The 18,706-nt window shown below is 42.8% G+C and overlaps 1 protein-coding gene across 1 annotated transcript in view; it reads left to right on the forward strand.

Moving 5' to 3' along the window:
- The first annotated feature begins 6,839 nt into the window (after positions 1-6,839).
- arhgap21b (Rho GTPase activating protein 21b) overlaps positions 6,840-18,706 on the forward strand; it is a 40,714-nt gene continuing 28,847 nt past the window's right edge. Inside the window, exons 1-3 of the mRNA XM_080503904.1 lie at positions 6,840-6,926; positions 16,791-16,973; positions 17,128-17,149. Coding sequence (XP_080360030.1) covers positions 6,855-6,926; positions 16,791-16,973; positions 17,128-17,149 — 277 coding nt within the window. The 5' untranslated portion in view covers positions 6,840-6,854. The remainder of the gene's footprint in view (positions 6,927-16,790; positions 16,974-17,127; positions 17,150-18,706) is intronic.

The following is an 18,706-nucleotide window of genomic DNA, read 5'->3' on the forward strand; positions in this document are numbered from 1 at the left end:
TCATGTACAATAAAATTCCTTGATAACCATGAATTGTGACGTTTCCATTGTGAGTGCAGCTGCCTCGCCTCCACTCTTCCATAGAGCCACCTGGAGGCAGGATTAATATGTAATAAGGCTCATTATATAAACATACCATATGTTGTAAAGCTTCAAATAAAACTAAATTTAATTGGTATAAATAAGCACATGAATATATCTTTTTGTCATTATTAAATGCATTTGTAATAACGTCAATTTAAAGCGCAATTCAGGTATAAATATTGCACATTTTCAGTATTCTGTTCTTTGTAGTTGTAATCTGTGGTTTGTTTTTCCTTAAACCTTGTTTTAAAGAGTGCTACGTGCACAAATGAGTGATATTGAGGTTATAAACTGAGAAAGGGGCCATGTTTTTCCTGTTACGGTGAAAAATTGTGTCACACAAAAAGCAGCTTGGGAGTCCTTTCCAAACTCCATGGTTGATGGCGCTGCACTGCTTTTGTTAATCTGGATTCCAGCCGTTAGCCGGTGGACGATCGCCGCCCTGTGATCCTCAGACAAACCGGAGTCGGAACCATTGGGTTACTTTACCGTGTGCTTAAAAAAGGAAAAAAAGGGGGTTCAAATGAGTGAGTCTTGGGAACAAAAGCGAGTCTGTTGTGTTGAGCTGTTGTCCTCTTTGTGTACACCTGACATCCGACTCCCAGCCGTTAAGCAGGGAACACAAAGTACCACCAAGATAAGACTGTTTTCTTTCTCCCCTCTCTGGACTCCCAGGTCTTCAGGGGATTACAGTGAAATGACTCTGACCTTCTAAGTACAATTAACTCTTACAATAATGGATCCGATACAACATGAGTTGCAACGTTAAGATCTACTGAAGTCAAAATATCAATGGAACCCTGTGAATGTATTTTATATGGGTCAAGGTACTTCATGAAAAGGTTCAAAAGCGACGCGGCTTCTGTGAAATGTGCTATTATCACACAATACTCGTTTATAGGTTAGTTTGTAAAGGTACTGTACTTTTTTGTTCAATATGGCTTTATTCGATTTAGTCTGCAGGAGGCAATCCGAGCTAATTACCTGTGATAAACCCAGAACAACTGTGATATACATCAGTATTTAAAAAAATTAAAAATAAAAAATTGGCCGGCGATGGAATATTTTCCAGTGCATTAAGCATTCATGCTCTGAAAATCCTAATGACAGTTGTAAACATAAAAGAAAATAGCAAATAATCATGATTAATTCACAAAAGCAGTGCATTTACCTAATAAACACGTTTTATTGGAATAACAACTGTTATTAATTTATACCTGGTGACCACAGGACGGAATTTACAAGCCTATATGTTTATAATATGTACAGACCCCAGTCTATGTGTCCATGTCAAAACATTGACACTGTTTTAAAAGAAACCAGAAACCAGCAGTTCAAACAATGCTTGAAAGAAGTCAAAATATAGTTCCAGGATAGTTCAAAACTAGCATCAACTGTATTTTGGAACACAGTTCACACAGCTTAAAGAAGTGAGGTAACTGTACACAGTCAGATATCATTCCAATACTATTCATGGATCTGTTTCCATAAGTGTCCACTTAAAACTTTGAATACAAGTTAGAACCCAGTCTAAAAAGTAGTTAGAAAACTGACTTTAAAGTAGCCGAAACAGAATTTAAAGCAAGTCCATACACAAGATAAAAACCAAGGTCAAACAAAGATTCAAAACCAGTGTGATACCAGTTTGTTATCAGTGAGAAAGCAGACCAAACAACAGCTGTATTCCATATTGACTATTAGAGACTAGTCTGAAAACTGAAAGAAAAGATATTTCTTTCAAATAGGACTTATGGAATCTTATCACACTTACATATAAATGGTTTTTTTTGTGTTCTTATAAATTTTATCTGTGAAAAGTGCTATAGAGATGACATGTACTTACATTTATCAAAACAAGATGTACTCCAAAAACTGGTCTGAAGGCAATTCAAAACTAGTTAAAGCCCAGTTTTACCAAAAAAATATAGAATGAACCAGTGTGATACTTGTTTTAAGATGTAAAATCCACCAGAAACCACTGTACTATGTAAGTCATTAAACAAAATTTTTTTTGAGGTAGACCTGGATTAAAAAGTCAGAATTGGTTCAAACTGAATGTAAAATCAGTCATTAAACAGATTAAGTAACAGCTGTATTTGAGTCTGTCTATTAAAAACCAGTCTAACAAGTGCAAAAAGTTATTTCTTTCTCATGGGAGTTATCTAAATAATCTTATCGTACTTGCATATCATTGCTTTGTGACTTATTGTGAAGTTCTTTGTGATATTGATCTGTGAAAAGTGCTTTACAAATGAAATGTTCTTCCTTACGTGTGCATTCACACTCAAAAGATGATACAATGAATAACTGGCCGGAGATCAATCTTCAATAGTGTGGAAGGAGTCATTAAGCAGATCAACTAACAGCTGTATTCCAGCTCAGACACAATCCAAAGAGTGGAGCCCGTGGAGGTAGAATTGTCTGGACAGGACATCTTTGTGAAAGTGTCCTCCCTGGACTGACCTCTGCAACAAAGACATGCCAACCCCAAGAACAGGTGGCCCCTTATGTTGGGGAGGCATAAAGGGGGGGTATTTGTCAGGGTCCTGAGAACCGGGGGCATTTCATTTTAGGGTAGTCGGCCGGGTCAATAACAGAAATTTGCAGCATTAAACGCTAAGTATCAGCAGCGGCAGCACCACGAGAGAGCGGAGATGATCTGCTGTGTGAACATTCCTGCAGCACGCAGCTCGACCTCACGCTGAACCGGGACATGTGACTCCCGGTTCGCCACCAAAAAAAAAATAAAACACGAAGAAGAGCCGCATAACACACAGTTGAAGACATTAGTGACTTTAAAACACACCCTGCGTGTACAACATTTGGACAGTTAAAAACAACAACAAGCAAACAAAACCACCTTTTTCTCTTTTTCCCGAGCGCTGTGGTGACTTTTTGAAAGCTGGTTCCTGATTGGTTGGATCAAATACAAGGCCGCTTGTGATTGGCTGAGAGTGTCCTGTTGACTGAAGGTGGACACACGCACAGTCACAGAGGGAGAGAGAGAGAGAGAGAGAGAGAGAGCGAGAGAGAGAGAGAGAGAGAGAGAGAGAGAGAGAGAGAGAGAGAGAGAGAGAGAGAGAGAGAGAGAGAGAGAGAGAGAGAGAGAGAGAGAGAGAGAGAGAGAGAGCGAGCGAGAGAGAGAGAGCGAGCACAGGGAACAACGCTGGGAGCGACAATAAACCATCCAGCCTCTAAAAAGCGCACCATGCGCCTCGCCTCCGCGGCTTGACCATGAGCGGTTTTGGGATTTATTGACCGGGATGTTTTTTCAAACTTTAAACCGAACGATGAGAGCGCCCGTGTTTACGCCGTGTGTGAAGCCGTGTTTTGTGGATAGCCGCCGCCCGCCCGGAACGACGCTCCTCTCCACCAACACAGGTAACTTTGGCTCAACTTTTAGCATGGAAGCTAACGCGGCTCGCCTCTCCTCACGGTGGCTGCTACCGACTTTCACCGAGTCCCCCCCCCTCCCTCCTCCCCCGGCGGCCGGTGTGAGTTTACTTCCACCGTGGCGGCGGTGTTTTCAGGAGGAAAAACGCCGAAGCTCGAGCTCCTGTCGTCGGGGCGAGTTGAGAGCAACAGCCCGACACGCTGCGCCCCGGAGGAGCAGGACCACCAGACAAAGCAGCCGCTTTAAAGCACCGAGCCTCGGCTCACTTTTCCCAAAGACTCACCGTGCCCCCCCCCCCCCCCCCCTCCTCCTGCCCCCCCTCCCTCCCTTTGTGTCTCTCGTTTGAATGTCCCCCCACTTGTTGCTGCTCCATTCATTATGCAGTGTTGTTGAAGCTGTCAGGTCTTTAAACCTCTGACGTTTAAGGTTCAGGGTCTAAAAACTTGCAGGACTTCACATTTTCTTTAAAAAAAAACAAAAAAATGTTTGGGGGAAAAATAAGCCAGAAAGTAGTTTGAATTGATTTTTTTTTTTTAAATAAACAAACTACTTAATACAGTTTATAACATGATAGAAATGGTTTGAAAGTGTCAGAAATAAGTCAGCCAATGTCAGGTTGAAAAGAATAAATACAATACAACAATGTTCGTGTACTAAAACTGGTCAAAATTAGTAGATGTTCAACTATTTACACTCTACATGTCTAAAACTGCAGGGGAAAGATAAAGATTTAAAAACAAAAGAGAACATCGGTCTGAAGACGCTTGATAAACAGACTGGGGTTAAAAAAAAACCTCATTCCTGGTGGTTACAAGGCAGCTTAAACACAATCTCAACCCATTAATCCACACAGAAACCAGTCCAAACACTTAAAACAAAGTTAGTTAAAAAGCAGTGGGAAGGAAAAAAACAAGTAGCAGTCTAATATACATTAAAAAAAAAACTTTTCATTGACCTCATCCACAAGTGGGATGTATATACAGTATATCAAATGTGTCCACCATGCTTTAAATAACAAACCAAAAAAGTTTAATTACAACCCATTAACAAAACAGTCAGAAACCAGTATAAATGTCGGTTTTTTTTCACCAGTCACAGTGAATGAAGTCACTTTATTCTCAGTAATCACTGACACCTCCTAACCCGAGTCTAAACTACTATTACTATGACTGGAATCCAAACATGGGTTGGAAACGACTATACGCTGTTACAATAGTGAGACACCGGTTACAAATGCCGTTAAAGGCCAGCTAAATCTCGAAGTAAACACAATTTATCAACAATAGTGGACCAGATTTAATATAGTAAAAGTTAGGAATCAGTACAAATTGTAATTCCTCTCAGCGGTCACCTATAACCCCTCAACCACAGGAGGTCGAACCGCTCTTAAAAACTCAGACTGCAGTCTTAATATTGTTAAAAACAAAACAAAGGAGGAAGTACCGGTAGGTACAGACGCCAGACCAAATACAGTGACAGAGCAGATGGATTGGAGTTCAATCGCTGATAACAAATCAGTCAATCTTAAAAAATAGACAGAAATTGGTGTAAATGATCTTTAAAAAAGCGATCTGCCGTGCCTTTCAGAGTCACTCAGTAACTGCGCTTTACAAGCAGTCTGAAGCAGAAGCAATTTCATTATAACTGATGTGAAAACACTTTTTAAAAAAAAGTCATGAGTGCGTCCAAGTTCTGGTCAGTCCCCAGTCGAAACCCCTTAATCCTCGTCTGATCAAAGGGCTGAAGCCAGAGCAGATCTAACCCAGAAACAAGTCTATACAGCCGTCGCCATTAGACTAGAAAGCACCTGTAAAAACCTGTAAGAAACCCGTCTCAACATCAGTCCAAACGATAGTCAACCACCAGTCAGAAAACGGCAACAAAGCCAGTGTAAACTAGTCATAACCAGTGTAAACATAATTGGAGTCAGTCAAAAACCACCCTGAAGCGAGCTCAAACACCCTTCAGAAACCTGTCTCAGCACAGTTTAAAAAAAAAAAAAAAAACTAGCGAGAAAGTAGTTTGAAGAGAAACCTGTGATGTGATAATCAGATTGGAAAGCGATGGAAACCCGTGGCCTGGAGTTTCTTTTACGTTCCATCAGGATCAGGCGAATGTAAGGAGTTCTAATGTGGCAAAGGCCAACAAAGAGGAATATGTCGAACAGTAATGGATGGTATCTCAGACAGAAACAAGCTTTTTTCTGTTTGTTTGGGCTTCAATGGTAAAGGCAGGCTGCTGGTGCTCCTGGTTCTGCAAATATGGTTCGTTTCCTAAGATTGGATTAAAAATAACAAAATGTTGCTTTGTTCAAATGATCAGAATGTTTCACAACTCGAGAGTTTTTTCCTCTTTTTCCTAAATAAAGTTCTCGTTCCTCTTAATGAAGTGAATCTTTCACATTCTCAGCTTGTTTGAAGGTGGAAAAAGTGACAATCTGGATACGATCAATTCTCGATCTGTTTATTTGAACTTTGAATGAGTTGATGAGCCTCTAGCTATCAAACTTTAGTCAAACGTGGCCATTAAAGGGGTTATTATCCCATAAAATGTAATGTAACTAAAGGTAAAAGTAGAAAGGCTTAAAAAAAACATTAAGAGGAAGAAGTTGCATCATTCTTATCAAAAAACAAACTTTGAAAGCTTCTAAAGTTAATATAATTAAACCTGTTTCAGGAGTTTGATAGGAGTGTTTTGTTGTTTTTCCTTCTCGGTAACAGATCATTGACTCATTACAATACATGTCACATTTATTCTCATCCAACTCTTCTAAAGGAAACGCATCAGGGAAACTTGTGTGAAATGTTCAAACTCCAGTTTTGGGTGGTGCTTCTGATGAAGCAGGACAATGTGGACAAGGACCTTGTCCTCGCATACGTATGGCCGCTGTCACACAAATCACTTCAAATCTGCAGGCCGGAACTTTTACAATCAGTTTTCTGCAGCTGCTGTTGTTGTTGTTGTTGTTGTTGCTGTTTGTGGGTCTTTAAAAGAGCTCAGTGTCGCGAGGTGGAAACTGGAGGTTGTTCGTGACCCCGTTACATAATACTGATTGTCCATGATTGAGCACGGATGGTCCACTGTTCCCCCCCCCCCCCCCCCCCCGACCTCATGGATTCATGTTTTACAGATTCTTGGTTGTTTTTCAGTCCAGTCATCAACTGGTTTGACAAAAGTCAATCTATTGCACTGATAATCAACTGGTTTGAACTCGTCTCTCCCACAGATGGACTAAGAAATCCTGCAGCCATGGAGGTCTGAAGTCAAAAGTCTGAACGTCTCTCCTTTTTTTTTTTTTTTTTTTTTTCTTTTTTTGCGTTCTGCCCGAGCTTCATTTTTCGATGCCGGCAGACGACGGGATTTTAACCGGACTCGAATGATGGCGTCTCGCTGGGTTCCTCCCTCGGAGGATGACGAGCGGCAGCGAGCGAGGTCGTCCTACTGCGAGGTAAACAAGGAACAAATGTGAATCTCAGCCTGGGTCAGGAATGTTGTCCTGTCGAGTGGCACTTTCATGTAATGCCACTGCTTCTACTGGGAAAATAGTAACTCCTCAGCGTCTGACAGCATCGAGCAAAGCTGTTGTCTTTACGGCTACTAGTTCATGAAGCTTCCTCAAATTCATTTTACTCTTCGTATTCGGGGTTTTTTTCTTCGGGAAGCACACATGCTGGGAAAATACAAGGCCCTCTTACTGCAGTTTTGTCCGATCGCACCCTAAACACAGCGACGTGCTCATCATTAAGGCGTCCTAATTGAGACCCGATACTGAAAGGAACACATGAGTTGTTTTTACAAACAGCTAATTACTTTTAAACTGCTCACTCAGTCCTTTTGAAAGCGCGGACTGTAATCAAACTCTAGTGTTCAGTAACTTACACAACATTTAGCTTGATTACGTTTTGCTCTTTTTTGTTTGAAATCGGAAGGTTTTTTTTGTTTCCTTTCCCTCTGTCCTTTGTGTTCACGTTTTAAGTTTGTATTAAAAAAACCCAACAGGTTGTGTTGCACTGGGAATATGTCTAATTTGATGTCAGGGCTGGGAGTGGGGGGGGGGCAATGACCCTGCAAAGACCCGTCTTTCAGATTTTTTTTAAGCTGTGACCCCGGTAACACCAGACAGGACGCCATCTGCTCCTCGCAGGGCCTCCAAGTTTCACTGAGGACCGTCGGGAGTAAAGCGTCTCTTTACAGCCACCGTAGATGTCTTATCAGCTCTAATCAAATATTCAGCGTGCCGCTGAAGCCTCTTGGTTTCTATCGGATCTGCTGTGAATGAGAGACCTAAAGCTCATTATGTTGTTACTTTTAACAGGCTGGAATTGGATTCTTTCTTTTTTTTTTAATCACTGGCCAGAGCTCAGCGAGCAAATAATACCTCAACTGGACAGTAAATCAATGACAGAGTAGTAGAGTCTGGTTGATAAAGTGTTTTTTTTACCTCCACATTAAAATGAGTGGGACAACCTGGACGTGCCGCCACAAGCGTCAGCTGGTAGCGTCAGGCGATGCCTGCAGGAAAGCGACTGCAGCCACCGCGTACACTGGATATGACAAAGCAACGCTTCTGGAGAGGATACACAAATATGCCGTTGCATAACTTTCAATCACATGACAGAAACAGGAAAGGTCATTTGCATAGTACACTAAAAACAAACTCCTGTGTGTGTGTGTGTGTGTATAAAGCCTCAGTACAGTGGAAATCCTCCCGTCAGCAAGCCCACTAATAAGTCTTCTGGGAAGGATCACTTATTTTTATTTTTTCTTGTTGTCGTCTCACCTTAAAATATGTGCAAGCAAATTCAGAGTCCGTGTGTATATTTCCAATGCTTAAATAACGTGAACAGACTGTGATCTATTGCCCCTCATGAAACATGATGTTGGGTTGTTAAAAAGTTTCTTTGTTTCACCGTCTCAGGTTTTTTCTTTCTTTAAAGACTGTAACACAGGGATCATGACGCTCCTGCAGTCATATCCTCAAATTCCATCTAAAAGCCAGATGGCCTCTTTATCCTCCCTCCATATGAAGAGCTGCAGAACGAGGTTGGGTTGAAGCCGCTCGCTCACTCGGGTCGGACACTTTCTCATTTCGCCATCTTTTTTCCCCCCCACAAGCTACACTTTGACATTTTACAACGCTTTGTTTTTTTTTGCATTTCCTGTGGATTTGTGCTATTTAGCATTTAACGTTGGCAAACGCCAGCTACATTTATTTATTTTTTTATTTTTTAACTTGCCATTTTGTGATTAACGGAGGCCATCTGGGTAAAAGAACACTTCATCCGCTTTTGACCTTTTGGGCTGATTCCAGGTAGTTTTCTAAGAATTTCTTGCGTCTCTTTATTCAATCAAGGAATTAGTTGTTTGTTTTTTTTTAATGATCCTAAACCGTGTCAAGTCCGTGTCGCCTCTCTATTTTCTACTGTTTTACCTGCTGGTCAAAGAAAACCAGCAATTCTTCCATTGTGAGATCATTAAAAAAAACAACATTGTTCATGCAGCAATGGAGGCCAATCAGTGTTTCTAAAATGTCCATACTACACGAATAATGAATCTCTGATCAATTCAATCTGAGGTTTTCTTTCTAAAACCTGATGAAATTAGATTCTTTACTATAGTGTAATGGTTATTGTAGCCTAAAACCTCCATGCCGTTGTTAAATTGTGTTTTCACTGTGCAGTTTGTGTTGGTTGGCCTCCAGTGCTTGACGGTTCAAACAAGGTTTTGTTTCAGAGAAAAGAGACATTACGGACTTCTCTGTCTGGGATGTCAAAGATGTTGTTTTCTCTGACCATGAGTGGCACAGCGAGGAAAGACTCAATCACACAGCCCATCTCTGGTGTTTTCTCCTGAGACACTGCAGACACGACCCCGACGCTACAGGAAGTCACGGACGTCTTCTATCCAATTGAAGGTCAATTTTCTCTTTCCGATTGCCATCAGTTGGCCGCACGCAGGCTTCTGTCAAAGGCAGCCGGGCTAAACGAGATGAGCACTGAGCTTTAATGAAGCGGAGCTCGTGGGGGCAGGAGGCAGCCTGTTTGTCAGGAGCCCCCCAACAGGGCTAAATATGGATCATGCTCCATTATCCCAAACAATAACCTCCTTCACCGTCTTGTTGTTCGGCCGGAGCGTCAAATGTGACGTTTATCCAGAGCCAACAAGCCAGTAATTGAAATCCTCATTCCTACAAAACAAAACAAAACAGAACAAGAGAAAGAGGACTCCAAGAGCAGACTCTTCTCATCCAGAATAGTTTACACACAGAAGACATTAACCCTTGTGTGGCGTTCAAAAAAACTTCCTGATGTGGCGTTCGTGGCTGTTTTCATCCACTAACTTTGACAGCCGTCAAATTATATCAGAAGAATATTTTTTTCAACTTTCTTTTGCATAAATCTGTTAATCAACCTCAGTCCTGATCAAAACTACCAAATATAAAAAAAATAATTGTTTTAATTAACCCTTTAAATGCCCATTTAGAAGATGAAGTCACTGATTTTGGGAGGGAAAAAACACAAAATTACCTCTTTTCAATGTAATAAATGATCAGAGACAAGAAATTTATTACGTGTTATTACGGTCTTGGATATGTCCAAGATTAGTAATGTAACTGACTTTGAAGCATATTTAGTTTTTGTGCAGCATCAGCTTTTCAAAAAAAACTCCCTTTGGTGGCGTTGGTGGCTGTTTTCATCCACTAACTGACTGCTGGAAAAAAATATTGGTAAAAAATTTTTAGCAAATGTTTTTGCATAAATCTGTTAATCGACCTCAGTCCTAATCAAAACTACCAAATTTCTTTTTAAAAAAATAGTAAAAATGAACCCTTTAAATGCCAATTTAGAAAAGAAAGGCACTGATACGGGAAAAAATACACGCAGAATCATCTATTTTTTTATATAAAATGTGATCGGACATCGAAATTCTTTTACATGTTATTACAGTCTTGGCTATGTCAAAGGTTAGTAATGTAGACTTTGAAGCATGTTTAGTTTTTGTGCAAAATCAGATTTTCCAAAAAAACTCCCTTTGGTGGCGGTTTTCAGCCACTCACTTTACAGCTGTAAAAATACATCAGATAAATATTTTTTTAATTGAATCATTATTTAATAGAAATAGTTGTTGAGGATTGTTGAATAAAGTATTTTTGAACACCGATATTTGAAGAATGCACGAGGCCACTATAAGTACACCGTTAGAATCAGGTCAGCTGGTCAGGCTCCTGAAATGAAGTCCTGAAGAGTGACTGAATAAATGATTGGTTGGCTGTACTGTATAGATTCGTGTCTCATGTGAGTTCCACCAGTGGACAGATCTGGACATGTTGGAATGTCTAAACAGTGATACGGCGCCAGTAACCGGGTCATTGTTACCGTCTCTGGCCACAGGCATCGTCAGAATCTTTATTGTGAAAGGATGTTGTCGTAGGACATGAAATAAAGCTGAATTGAGGTGAGAACGTCTGTCTCGGGAAGACGATTTGTGACTTTGTCCATTCACGTTGTTCCTCATTCCTCATGAGAACCTGCATAGAAAAGGGAATAAACGTTGCAAGTTCAGAAAAAACTTGTATAAGCTTCTGGAATATCACCTTTTTGTTTGTTTCCAGGTAGCTTCTATTGCTACTTGATACGTTCACATCTCTGATAACTGCAAAGGTGTCGCTCTCATTCTACCCAACTCCAGAGCAAACTCAGCATTTCCCTTCATTCTGTCTTTATTTCTGTGAGCAATCTTTGCCATCTTCTGCGATCATTCAGCATTAGTAGCAGTGAGTTTACGGTCTTACAGGCAGGAACAGCTGAGGGTCTCTCCGTGGCTTTGAAAAGCTCTCATGACGTCTTTATTCAAATTTTAGATTCAGATAAGTAGATGAAATTGGGAGTAAAAGAACCTGGACTGGACAGCGACAGGTCATTTGGAGATCTTGGGTGTTAATTATGAATATTTAGCTTTTTAAGAAGCTTTTTTTTTCTAATTGTTTCACTCAACTTTTTTTATATTTATTTCCAGCTGTGTTTTGTTTTGTAGCTGATCCCAGCCTCGTACTGCCTCCCATGGTCCCGTCCTCATCCCACTTGTCCTTCCTCGTCTCTCTCTCTCCCTCTCCCCCTCCCTCTCATTACCGAAGGCTTTTCACAGCTAAGTGCTCGGTGTGGACGGGATGTGGTGTAGAATTTGGCGTCCCGCAGGGAACTGGGTTTTCAGAGCTGATGTCTTGTGCTGTGTGCGATGTGTGTGATGTCAACAGAAGTCCTCTTAAAGCAGGCGCTGTGTGAACAGCTGGGATTCTCCGGGACGTTTCCTGTGTGGCCTCTCGTGCAGGGTTGGGTAGTAACGGTTTACTTGTAACGGCGTTACCTAATTAGGATACACTTTTTTTTTTAACTGTGATCCGTTATGGTACTTAAAAAAAAATTTGTAATTTCGTTGCAGGTATATTCGGGGGGAAAAGCTGAGCGGGATTACAATAGAAAATCAGATGAATAAACTAGGCTGGCTTTGCGACACTTCCTGACTCTTTCGGGCTGGCCGGCACTGACGCGTTGCCATGGATACTGCAGCCAGCAGCTCTTGTCACTATGTTTTATAGTGGAGAAAAACATCTGGTGAGATAAAACCTCACGTTACTGAAACACACCTGGACTCTGTCAACTAGTTTTATTAGCTCATAACCTGCCAGTAACCTGCCATTACAGTACTGGTGCTGACGGTAGGAAGACTTTCTCAATACGTTTAGACGATCTCAGGGTTTAGGGATTAATTGGGGCGACACACGCCATAAGTCTGCTCATTGACTCAGTAGCGGTTGTTCAGTTATTATCAATCAGTGATTCATGCTGCCAGATACAGCCTCTCATCAAATATTCATATTTAGTCCGGGGGAAAAACCATTAAAACCAACGGGGAGGAGAGTTTTGGAAAAGATGGGCACATCTTCTTGAATAGAAATTGAAAGCTTTATTCGTATTGGACTTTTGATGCTTTGAAAAATATAAATCAGTGTTGGACACCTGATTGGTTACTGAGTTTTGATAGTTAAAACTTGTTAAGTACAATTTGTGTCTAAGACGTGTCAACACACTGAGCAGACGACACATTCTAATCTTTCTTGTCTTTATTTTTTTTATGTTTGCTGGTGAAGTAATCCAAAAGTAACTCAAAGTACTCGGGTATGTTACTATTTTATTTTAGTACTTGGAGTAAGTTACTGATTAAATTTTTTTGAGAAGTAACTTGTAATTGTAACGGATTAGAGTTTTCAAGTAACTTTCCCAACCCTGATCACATGCACATGTGATGATGCAATGAAATTAATGCGTTAACGACAATAATTCTCTACAACAAGGTGAAACCAAATTGCTTTTGAATGAACTTTACAGAGATACACAGACAAGTGGCTGGAAACCAGGGTGCTGATTGTAAAAACCTATATGAAGAACCAGAGAGAAACTTAGTTTCGAGCTTAGAAAAGAAGTTCTCAGTCAGCTGGCCTCAGCCTGGACCAAGATCTGGGATCATTTAATCCTCTGGATTGATGGCTGAACCTCATCCATCTGCTCCGTGGTGTGATTTGCACTCGGGCTACGTCAGAGCTGCACGGCAGTAATTGTAGCAGAAATGTAGTGGAGGTGGAAGCAGCATGTGGAGAATGTCCAGCCGGGCTCTTTGTGTGTATTTTTAGTGGTTTTGCAGACACGTCCCCGTGACACCGGGCCTGGCTGCCCTCTCTTCCCCAGCCTGAAGAGCACATGTGCTGGAGGCTGTCTCCCCGCTGCCTCACCCACTGTAAATATCAGCCTGGCATGCTGGTGATTCATAAATAGGTGAGAGGCATTCATTTGTGGGCAGCAAAAGGGGGCGGGGCCAAGTTTGATGTCTCTCCTTCCTTTCGCTACAAAGCTTTTTGCTTTGTAGCGTCTCTCTCTCTCTCTCTCTCTCTCTCCTTTGCCACGAGTCCTCTTTGACTCCACTTCACTTAAAAGTTGGTTTTAATCCAGACTGTCGGGTTTCCGCCAGAGTGTGTCTGGTCCTCGGAACAACTGCAGATGAGTTGGCGACGAAAGGAAACCGGGGCTTCATGAGGGGAATGCGGGTCTGGAATGTATTGAGCTGGAATGTCACAAGAGTATTAACCACGCTAGTGGCAATAACAACACTGCATGGCATGTGTCTACCAGGAGCCCCCCCCCCCCCCCCCCCCTCCTCTCTTTTTCTGTTTGCCCACGTCCAAAGATCAGAGGGCTGGAAATCGCCCCCGTCTGCAGGAGGCTGAATCAGATCCAGCAGTACTGGGATTGGCGGCGGCAGAGCCGGCATCTCAAACATCCCGTGGTTCTGCACTGGTGTCGGCAGCCGCCCTCCGTGGTCGCCGGCCCAACGCTTCCCAGCGAGGCTGCCCAGGTGCCCCTCGCAGACAGGGCAGGGGGTGATTGGCTCCCTGCAGGACGAGAACCCGTTCCTCCAGTTTTCCTGGAACTGCATTAAGTGCGCACTGCACCTGCAGCCAGGAGTGCTTTATACCTGCGCCGCGCGCTCGCTGCAGGTATGCACACCTGAGCTGGCCCTGCCGGGGTTCCCACGCTCGCCAGGGAAAGTCACGTCTCTCTGAATTTAATCAACAAAAACTGGAAACCCTGGTATGAACTTTGAAATATCATGACATACCACCAAAATGTATGATGATTCCTGTGTATGAAACCTGGATTCTGCTCACATTTTGGCAAGTTTGGTGAAACTATAGAGTGATGTATAGAACCCTTTCACAGGGTTTGATGTACAGCCGTTCCCGTGGCCTTGTTTTTTTTAATATTCAAATTGAGAGCAGTATTGCACCCCAAAGATGAGTTGAGTGCTACGTTGAAGAATAAAGCTCTTTTATAACTCGCACGCCCATATTTTCATCGGAACGCAGAAAAGTGTGGAGTTCCGTGGATTGTTTTGTGTGTAAAGGGCTTTGATATGGTGAATGATGTGATGGCGTCCGTTCCCGGGGAGCTCTGAAGCTCAGGTTCGCGGTGTTCAATAAGTTTTGAAAGCCATCATGGGATCTGTGGTTATGAAGCTTTAGAAAGCCGGCTTTAACTTGGTACCGACCTCCGGGCAAACACTGCATCTCTAACATTGAACCTGTGACACGCTCACGATGGTCCAGAGGATTCTGGTGTGTCCTGTCCTGCTCTGATCTCCATTTTGATCCGTTTATTTAAAAAAAAAAAAGGAGGTTGCTTTGCATTCATGAAAATAGAAAAATGTTTCAGTGCATTTTCTAAAGGGGGATTTACATCCACTCCTGCTTTCTTTTCTTGCCTCCCCCAGTGGTTTGGGGTCTGTGTTAGCACATTATTTCTGGTGTTTGTGTTTTCCCCATGTGGTTTGGCTCATTTTGTTCCTCCCTGCAGCAGCTGAACGTGAGCTGCTCTTGATTTATTTCCGTGTCCTTCGCTGAAACATGTCGACTGTGCCGAGTTTTTTTACCTCCACAAACCTCTCTCCCCGACGCCCCGCCCCCCCCCCACACTTTTTTTTCTTTTTCTTTTTTCTTCCTCCGCGCTGCTTTAAACGCATGTAATTCATTCATTTCGCTCAACATGTCGACCCCGGCGGAGACGGCCCCGAGTGCAAACTCATCAAATTCCACACATTGTGGGTGGGTGGGGGGGGGGGTCTGTGTGGAGGGGAGGTGGGGGTGGGTTTGTTTGAGAATGGGTGAGGAGGGCCGGTGGTTTGAATGTGAACGGAGCCGTTCAGAAAGCTTCACCGCAGCAGTGGAATGTGATTTGTGGAGATCTCAGAGACGTGGGTGTAGCTGCACAAAGGTGTGAGGCTATAAATAGACCGTAAACACAGGAGAGAGTGTGTGTGTGTATGTGTGTGTGTTGTGTAAATGGAGAATTTGAGTGCAGTGAAATAACCTAAGTGTAAACACAACCTGATGTAGAAGTAAACCTTGGTTGAGATGAAAGCCACTAATAGATTAATATAATCCAGTTTAGGGCTTTACAGCTTTGATCATGGTTTTCGCCACAGCGGCGCTTCAGAGTTTATTGTGAAGAACGAAGTGGACGGTTGTGGCGAGAAGTTGTTGAATCGAAATACACGCAGTTGATATTTGTTTCATTTATGGCTGGTTGACCTACTTTCTTGCATCGTTGCCTTTGGAAGTGAAGTCGTAGGCCACGAAGGAGGCAGACGAGTGAGTCCTGCCTGTGGCCCACCGGCTGCCTGTCGGCCGTGTCTCATCAAGTTCTATAGAAAGTCTCATTACTCTTGTCAGATGTGCACCTCGGAGCTGATGAAGTAAAAAGTATTATACATCAATAAGTAGAGAATACCTTGCAGTTCAGTGTGAACAACAAGCTCTTGTACAAAATATTAACATATATATATATAAAAAAACTAAAACTTTTGTAACACGTGGTTGGGAAAATATGGAGGTATGGGGTCCGAATAAAGTAACTGTATTTTGTCGACAGATATTCGTTATGCCTGACTATCCTCAGGATCAAAGGGTTTAGATTTGGATCAAAGCGTCTCGTATTGGGGGCTAATTTTCATTTCTAACAACAGATTCCACAAATCACTAGTCCTTCCTTATTTCCATTTTCCTGCTACTTTTAACTGTAGTCATCTCCAATTTCTTCAAACCGAAAAGATGATTTCATGACCACATGTAATTAAACATTTAAATCAGAGAAACTCTTTAACTTTTAGGCTTGAGTTGTTTTTCATGGCTACTTCCGTGCCAATTTAACATATTATTCTTTAGCAAATCGTTATATTTTGGAGTGTTGGTATCATTTTACTGGCATCTTGTTCAGGTTTCTTAGCAAAATAATGAACATTTTTATGCAATAATTAACGTCTCCTGCATTTTTCTTTCGCTGACTCAGCATTTGATAAATTAAAAGCATGACTGACATCTTAGATCTTGTTGCGTTGTGACTGAAAATCACAACCACGTTGTTATTGAAGATTGTGATGTAAGCTACAAACACACACAATATATTTTGGGATGTTTAAAATCTACTAATGCTTTGAATTTCAGCGAGAGTCCTACCGTCAGACCCTGACGGTGCGGCACCCAGGTTCGAACCCTGGTGGAGGCAGAGTTGAGAAGTGAAGCTTTTCGTGGAGTACAACATCAAGTTCACATGGTCAGGGTTCAGGCGGAAGCTCTCACAGATGACCTGCAATAACAGCGTCATCGCGTTCGCGCTCAGTCCTTTGTAGCCAAACCTGATAAGTGCGGCCACACCCGGAGCAACGCCTACTTTAAATTCTTTCTCTCATCTCCCTCTTTGTTCAGAGCGACTCTCCGGAGTGGAGGAGCTCGGCCGACTCTCCCGGAGCGCAGTACCTGACGGAGGACGAGCCCTTCTCATGGCCGAGGCCCAAGACCGTACGTCTGAGTCGCACCGCCCAAGGCTTCGGCTTCACCCTCCGCCACTTCATCGTGTACCCGCCGGAGTCCACCATGCACTGCTTCCCGGTAACACTTCACCACGGATTACCTGCCGTCACATGGCTTTTCACATTCAGCTCTTACCGCTATAGATAACCTGAGTCATCAAAATTCTGAATTCTGTGATTCACTGGAGTCACCTGAGTTGTTTTTTGTTTTTTTTGTGTGTGTGTTTTTGCAGGAGGAAGATCACGGCCGCAGAGGTAAGCAGAAAAACTGGGCTGAGTCAGAGCACTGCCTCAGATGACGGATAATGACTTCTAATCTGTCCCCTCATTGGCTCGTTCTCCTTCCTGATGTGAGCGGAACAATGCTTCTTATGTGTGTCACGGACCTTTGTGGAGCCGTGAAAGGTTTGGTCAGCACCCCCCCCCCCCCTCCGTTTTGTTTCACGGGGCCGTTTTCTTCTTTCTTTTGTTTTTGCTCCCCTGTCAAACGGCCGTCAGAAAGGGAGACGGCCTCGAGGTCAACACTGCGTTCAGGTCTCTTACTTTTGGATTTACATCATGAATATTGCCTGATTTAAAAAACAAAGGACCAAATGGTCTTGCGGTCACTCTTTAAATTCCCGTTTCAATTGATAAAGGGTGTGTACGGCGTGACGTGGCCTCAGTCTAACGTTGAACTGAACAACGCAGATCTTTCAAAAATTGCAGACAACAACGTGGCACCCCGTTAAAAACCAGGAGTGGCTCCGTCGTGTAGCATCTCCTCTGTCTGCAACTCCCCATCATTTTATCGTTCGTTTGTTTTCCTAGTTTGTCTCTTTCTCTGTGAGTCCTCAGAGGTTTTCGATAACCTGCCTGATGTGGGACACTGTGTAAATGTAAGGTTTTAAGTGTATGATATAGATGTCTTGTACTTAAAGAGAACGGACCCAATTTTCACCAAATGCAATTGGGTTCCATTAGTTTTGCCTGTCCCACCTGACACGACTGAGCTTTGCTTCAGAAGGAGGTCAGTTTGTTGTTTTTTATTTATTTTTAGTTCATTGTTGTGCTTTTGACCTGTGAGTGTGGGTCTGCTGTCGACACGACGCTGGGCTCCTTCTGATGGGTAGAGTATGTGGATGTGCAACGTGGAGAATGTCTTTTGTGTCTTATATTGCGTTTGTTGGTGTTGTGATGATGATCAAATGTCCTCATCGCGTGCTGAGGGTGATGTAAGAGCCTTGAAAAGCTCCTGGGTGCCCGTTGACGTTCAGGAGAGCCGCAGAACGTCAACTCAAAAGTATTGAGTAGGTCATCTCTGAATGACTTTTTCCACCACAGGTGTGTGTTCAGGGATTCTTTACAAAGCCCGTCTGAAGACAGAACCAGAACAACGCAATCAATGAATCTCTTTTTTTTCTTTTTCCGTCATGTCTCACGCAGGAGAAATACGACAGCCGTCTGATTACGTGTATGTCTGTGACGCTCTCATTCACCACAATGAGCTATTTGTCTCTTACTTTTTTTTCTCTCTCTCTTTTAATTCTCACATTTCCATCTCTATGTGGCTTCCTGGAAACCAATATGAAGCTCTAAGATATGTTACATCAGGGGTCGGCAACTGCATGCGGCTCTTTGGTCCCTCCACTGTGGCTCCACTGCAGTTCAGCCCGGAGCGGGGGGGGGGGGGGGGGGGGGTATGGGAGGTAAGGCAAAGGGTGGTATGGGAGGCAAAGCGCACCCAGAGTCAATTGCGTTGCGCAGTCCCGCTACAAAGAGTGGGGTAAAATGTAGGCGGAGCGATGTAACGTCATTACGCAACAATAATGG

The sequence above is a fragment of the Blennius ocellaris genome (genome assembly GCF_963422515.1).
Source record: "Blennius ocellaris genome assembly, chromosome: 10".
Taxonomy (NCBI): domain Eukaryota; kingdom Metazoa; phylum Chordata; class Actinopteri; order Blenniiformes; family Blenniidae; genus Blennius; species Blennius ocellaris.